This window comes from Chiloscyllium plagiosum, chromosome 7 (genome assembly GCF_004010195.1).
Source record: "Chiloscyllium plagiosum isolate BGI_BamShark_2017 chromosome 7, ASM401019v2, whole genome shotgun sequence".
In the NCBI taxonomy this organism is placed as follows: domain Eukaryota; kingdom Metazoa; phylum Chordata; class Chondrichthyes; order Orectolobiformes; family Hemiscylliidae; genus Chiloscyllium; species Chiloscyllium plagiosum.
This window is the reverse complement of record NC_057716.1, coordinates 9,402,337-9,409,054: the sequence shown is the minus strand read 5'-3', so window position 1 is coordinate 9,409,054 and position 6,718 is coordinate 9,402,337. Positions and strand designations below refer to the sequence as shown.

General features: G+C 37.6%; 1 protein-coding gene across 1 annotated transcript in view; it reads left to right on the top strand.

The window, feature by feature from the left end:
* Positions 1-6,183, top strand: part of dnajb11 (DnaJ heat shock protein family (Hsp40) member B11) — a 34,173-nt gene extending 27,990 nt beyond the window's left edge. Inside the window, exons 9-10 of the mRNA XM_043692980.1 lie at positions 1,701-1,860; positions 4,611-6,183. Coding sequence (XP_043548915.1) covers positions 1,701-1,860; positions 4,611-4,675 — 225 coding nt within the window. The 3' untranslated portion in view covers positions 4,676-6,183. The remainder of the gene's footprint in view (positions 1-1,700; positions 1,861-4,610) is intronic.
* Positions 6,184-6,718: the final 535 nt, after the last annotated feature.

Here is a 6,718-nt window from a genome sequence, read left to right as displayed (position 1 = left end):
ATATGTATTTGGAAAGGCAAGGACTGATTAGGTATAGTCAACATGGCTTTGTGCGTGGGAAATCATGTCTCACAAACTTGATTGAGATTTTTGAAGAAGTAACAAAGAAGATTGATGAGGGCAGAGCAATAGATGTGATCTATATGGACTTCAGTAAGGCGTTCGACAAGGTTCCCCATGGGAGACTGATTAGCAAGGTTAGTTCTCATGGAATACAGGGAGAACTAGCCATTTGGATACAGAACTGGCTCAAAGGTAGAAGAGAGAGGGTGGTGGTGGTGGAGGGTTGGTTTTCAGACAGGAAGCCTGTGACCAGTGGAGTGCCACAAGGACCGGTGCTGGGCCCTCTACTTTTTGTCATTTACATAAATGATTTGGATGCGAGCATAAGAGGTACAGTTAGTAAGTTTGCAGATGACACCAAAATTAGAGGTGTTGTGGACAGCGAAGAAGGTTACCTCAGATTACAACAGGATCTTGACCAGATGAGCCAATGGGCTGAGAAGTGGCAGATGGAGTTTAATTCAGATAAATGCGTGGTGCTGCATTTTGGGAAAGCAAATCTTTGCAGGAGTTATACACTTGATGGTAAGGTCCTAGGGAGTGTTGCTGAACAAAGAGACCTTGGAGTGCAGGTAGATAGGATAGTGAAGGCAGCATTTGGTATGCTTTCCTTTATTGGTCAGAGTATTGAGTGCAGGAGTTGGGAGGTCATGTTGCGACTGTACAGGACATTGGTTAGGCCACTGTTGGAATATTGCATGCAATTCTGGTCTCCTTCCCATCGGAAGATGTTGTGAAACTTGAAAGTGTTCAGAAAAGATTTACAAGGATGTTGCTCGGGTTGGAGGTTCTGAGCTACAGGGAGAGGCTGAACAGGCTAGGGATGTTTTCCCTGGAGCGTTGGAGTCTGAGGGGTGACCTTTATAGAAGTTTACAAAATTGAGGGGCATGGATAGGATAAATAGACACAGTCTTTCCCTGGGGTTGGGGAGTCCAGAACTAAAGGGCATAGGTTTAAGGTGAGAGGGGAAAGATATAAAAGAGACCAAAGGGGCAACTTTTTCACGCAGAGGGTGGTACAGATATGGAATGAGCTGCCAGAGGAAGTGGTGGAGGCTGGTACAATTGAAATATTTAAGAGACATTTGGATGGGTATATGAATAGGAAGGGTTTGGAGGGATATGGGCCGGGCGCTGGCAGGTGGGACTAGATTGGGTTGGGATATCTGGTCAGCATGGACGGGTTGGACCGAAGGGTCTGTTTCCATGCTGTACATCTCTATGACTCTATCCCAGTCCCATGTTCCTAACCATGCCCTGAGTTCATCTGCCTTCCTTGTTAGGCCCCTTGCAATGAAATAAATGCAGTTTAATTTATTAGTCCTACTTTGTTTGTTTGTTTGTGTCTCACTTCTGTTCTCAGCTGTACCCGTTCCAGATCAATCTCTTTCCTCACTATCTCCTTGGGTCCCACATCCCCACCTTACTAGTTTAAATCCTCCCAAGCAGTTCTAGCAAATGTTGTAAAATTGTAGACCATTCTGTCAAATATTTGCATGATGGAATCTTGTAATGTTCATAAAATCTATAATGAGGCTAATTTCTGAAAGGTAAAAAATTTACATAGCCAACATTTGTATGTTTGATGATTATCACTTTCAAGCATTTTATTTCTGATTCCATTTTGCCTCTCTTAGGTCCAAATAGTTAGAGACAAGATTACAAAGCCAGGTGCAAAAGTATGGAAAAAAGGAGAAGGTTTGCCAAACTTTGACAACAACAATATTAGAGGTTCACTCATAATAACATTTGATGTAGACTTCCCCAGGGAACAACTTACTGGTGATCAGAAGGAAGGCAAGTACATTAATTTCACAAATGGTGTCTTTTCTGCTGTCAAGCTTTCAACATTGCTACATTCTGAATGCACCTATGATGGATTATTGTTTTTGCACTGCATTCATTGTTCACAGCAATAAATATTCCTGTCACCAAATGGGAAAAGGAGGGAAAAACCCAACAGTCAGGCCTTTGTTGTCATTTTGATTCTAGTGATATTCTTTACTTCTCTTCCCCATTCCATTACGTGTGTTTTTTTTTTCTTTACTCTGTCTTCAGTGCCATTGATATTTGCGTGCAAATCTGTCCCAAAATCATTCACAAAACAACAAGGCCTACCATGAGGTTGCTATCAGCGAAGGATCATGATCCATGTTGTTTAATGTCTAGATATTGATAATTGCATTTGATAATGAAGCTGATCAGTATGGCACTCAATCGATTCTTGGAGCACCAGTGACCCCACCACAATGGCGTGAGGAAAATCTGATTTATTGACTTTTCAGATCTTTTATGGAACTATTGGTCCATTTTGCTTATGCTGGAATGATAAAATTCATCTGCTTTATATGACAGACATATAAACTGGAAATAGAAGTAGCCCCCAAACCTGCTCCACCATATGATAAGACCACTGCGATCTGAAAGACCTCACTCCATTTTCCAACTGACCTTATTTTATACATTTTTTATCTTCCTTGTTAGTCAACAATATATCTACCACTGTCTTAGAAATAGTCAATGTCACTGCTTCCTGGGTAGAGAATTCCACAAACAAATGTCCCATCTCTCGAAAAGAAAAGGAAATGGTGGAGGCTGGTACAATTGCAACATTCAAAAGGCATTTGGATGGGTACATGAATAGGAAGGGTTTTGGAGGGATATGGGCTGGGTGCTGGCAGATGGGACTAGATTGGGTTGTGATATCTGGTCGGTATGGACGGGTTGGACGGAAAGGTCTGTTTCCATGCTGTACATCTCTATGACTCTAATCCTCGTCGTTTTACAAGGGGTCACCCCTCATTTTTAAAAAAAAAACCTAGTTCTAACCTTCCATGCAAGAGAAACCTCCTTTTAGCATCCACCCTCTCAAGTCCCCTAAGGTTTTGTATGCTTCGATTAAACTGCCTCCCAGTCTAAATTCCAGTGTATGAAGTCTCAATCAGTTTCGCCTTTCCTCATAAGATAAACCACCTCATCTTTGGAATCAATTGAATGATCTTCTGTACACTGTTTCTAATGTTATGTCTTTATTTGTAGACAGTCGTCCAAATATGATCAAAAAGTAGTACCCTGTACAACAGTAGCAAAACAATGTGCTTTTTATTGGAAGGAGGATTCTAAATAAACAGCATTCTATTTTCCTTTTAGTCAATGGCTGTACCTACTAGCTAACATTTGTGATTCATGTGCCAGGGCACTTGGATCCCTCTTAGTTAAAGAGTTCCATGATCTTTCTCCATTTAATTAACATGCTGCTTCTCTCTTCCTGCCAAAAAAACAATTTCACATTTTCTCACATACTTAAGCTACTAAAGTTTTACCGACTCAAAAACATCTCTCCTCTCTCTCTCTCTTTGCAGACTCCTTAGGTCCTCTTCATAGCTACGTTTGCTACCTATCTTGTGCTGTCAGTAAATTTAGCAACCCTACATTCGGTCCCTTTATGTAATTGATATAAATGGCAAGGGCCTCAACTATTTACACTGATCCTGCAGCCCTTCACTCATTGCAGATGTATTTCACTGCCATGGTCATTTCGCTAATGCAATTTGCAGCCCCTGCTCTCAGGTTTACAAACTGCAAAGTCTCAAACCTACTGAAAGAGTTGATGCTCCTCACCTTCTCAATCCCCTGAACTATCTAACTTGTAGTCTCACCATCCTGTTTCTTTTCATTGACCAAGTTAAGATAATCCTATCCTAAACAATGTGATTGCCTTCTGAAACAAAATGTCCAGGTTACTGGATACTCTTTGATTTATTATGGTATGTGTAGCTCAGCCCCCAGTTTATCAACTTTTAGCCAAAGCTACTTGACATACAGGCACTGCAGATGTTAACTGCCTTGGAACGCACAACCACACATCATGAGCCACATGCTACTGCCAAAACACAGCACCAACCCCCCACCCCGTCATCTTTTTATGTTAGTTTATTTTTGTCTGAATGTGATTTAATAAACCATACTTGTTAATCAGCTTTATTGCTTCCAATAAACCTTAATACTACTATTAAAACCAGTCTGCAGACTGAATTCCTAGCTCTTAAACTTGCTTTTACCATAAAGCTTCCACTGCTGTTCATACTCTCAACTCACCAGGACCTATTCTCTGCATTCCTTTTGCTGTGAAGCCTCTGCCACTTTTCATATGTTTTTTTAATTTGCCTGGTCCTCCTCTGTGCATTGCTTTTACTATACATCTTTATCCTATCTAATTCTGTATTTAAAAAAAAACAAAGCTGCTGATAGTCTTTGCAATCGTTTATAAATCAAATCTGAATTTCATCAGTAATTTAGATGTAATACATTGTTTAGAATAAGTCAAGTTTCAAATTAATTAACACAGACCTTTTAAGACATGGGATTTTAGACTTATTTGCCTACAAAGATCAACAACCTATGTAGAGAAATGTGGGGGCACAATCACATCAGTCTGGAGCTGTGCACGGGTTGAATGACATTCTGCAAACACGGTTTGTTTAAATCAGTGTAGATTGTGAACACGAAATGGCTTTACAACTATATTTGTTGTTTCTGTCTTGTAGGTATAAAGCAGCTGCTTAAACAAGGACCAGTGAAGAAAGTGTACAATGGACTTCAGGGATATTGATGAAAACACAACAGACTTCCATGTGATACTGAAAATTTAACTATTTATTATGAGGTTTCTAATGTTGACTGTATTTTTTCGGGTTGGAAAGGAATTGCTAACCTTTTGAAAAACTGAAATCTCTATGTTTGATTCTTAGCAACACAAGATGTTTTTTGAAATTTTTATTTTGACCCTTGTTCAATTTTGTGCCCTGGCCCCAGCCAAGGTTGCTTCTGGCCAGAACAGCAAAATATGTTTGCATTTTAAGATGATTAGATATATTTCAGTTTTTATGTTCTAAACTGAAAAGGCAACAGGTAAACATCTCTATATCTTTAACCATGTTCTGCTACTTGTAAATTAAGTATTATGGTAATTCAGTTTTGAATGTCTCAAGAAACAAGTGTATTGATTTCAGTGCAATGTCAAACTTTGTAAAAATTGTTCAGAAGAACTTTCAATTTGACTTGTTATTTTTGAGATCTGTGGGGGCCAAATATTGCTTCAGTGGTCAAAACAATTTGGTCTCTGTAATTTCTGAATATGAAGAATACACCATAAGTTTGCTCAGATATATATAATTTGATTTTAATTTGTCACTTGAGCTGTAAATTGACATTGAAGTTTTGAAAGGAAGGCAGTTTAAAAATGACTTGGTGCACAGTACATTGTCAAGTGGAAAGTTAAACAGTAAACAACATTGTTATAAGGTGCAATTCATCAGCTAAAATTGATTGGGAAGAAAATGCATCTTGTTGTAGATAGCAAGACCTATGCATTTCATTTTTTGCATTTGTTTCAATTGAAGGATTGGAGTACTGACATCTATCATTTCAAATTAAATGCAACAAAATATGTTGAATGTGTGAAACACAGTGGATTCTAGCATAGTTCTTCCAAATTAGAAAAATACTAATTCATGTGATCTCTACGGATACTGAGGAATTTTTAAAGCAGCAATTAATATTTTTTCTCAACTGTACCCATTCTAAAACAATGAGAAAATGACACAATTATATAGATTGCACATTTCAATGCTATAGTTGGGATAGAAAGATCCTTCAGTCAGAGTTAGTTTGGTTATAGCATTGTAGTAAAGGACCAGGTGCGCTGCATGCAAGGATAAATACAGTCTAACTGTATTTTCATGTAATACTCCATTTATTGTGTTAAACCTAAACAAAACAGTATCTTTTCATTTAATTGAAACATGCAAGCAATTGTTTTTAGCATCCTGTTTTCATAGTCTGGGATTACAAAATATTGATCTGCTACTGGATCAGTAAAGTGCTGTATGTTGCTGTTCAATGTTTTTCAAAAAAATTGTATTTGTGCACTTCGAAATTGAGTTAATAGTTTTCTTAACTTCTGCTATTCAAGGTTTGATTGTTTTTCTCGTTAATTCATAGTACCAAACAAAAATGCAACAAAGTTTTAATTTGAAAAGGTTTGATGTGAAAAGCAGACATTGTTTTAGAAGGAACATTTTTGTATATATAGCTAAATAAAAAAAATTAGTTGAGGCATTTTTGAGAAGCTAATATTTTCACAATGGCAAGTACTAATATGCATAGAACATTTTGCAACTTAAATGTCTCCACAAAAGATGTGCAGAATATTAGATAATCTGCAGATATTTCCATAAATATGTATCTGGATTGCTTTTGGTGTCACCAGAGTAAATATACCAACACTAAATTGTCTGTGTACATAATACAAATAGTTTTTATATATGGTTACAAGCAGACCTACACACTTTGCTTTGTCTCATACTGGGCACTTTCTAACGTGCATAAAATGTCTGACTGATTTACCTTGTTAAATATAATCTAGTTGAATGCACTGGTTGCAAATGCAAATCATTATCAATCTAGTAGAACTCAGTTAGCAAAAGGGAAAAGTACAAATCTATTTGTTCTAAATGATGTTTTATGAACATACAGATTACACAAGAACCCTTGGTGGGGTGGGAAACTAATGTATCTAAAATTGAAACTAAGGGTCAGAATTTTTTTTGCATTAAGATGCTTAATTCATAGCTCTTTGTTGCCAATTACTCTC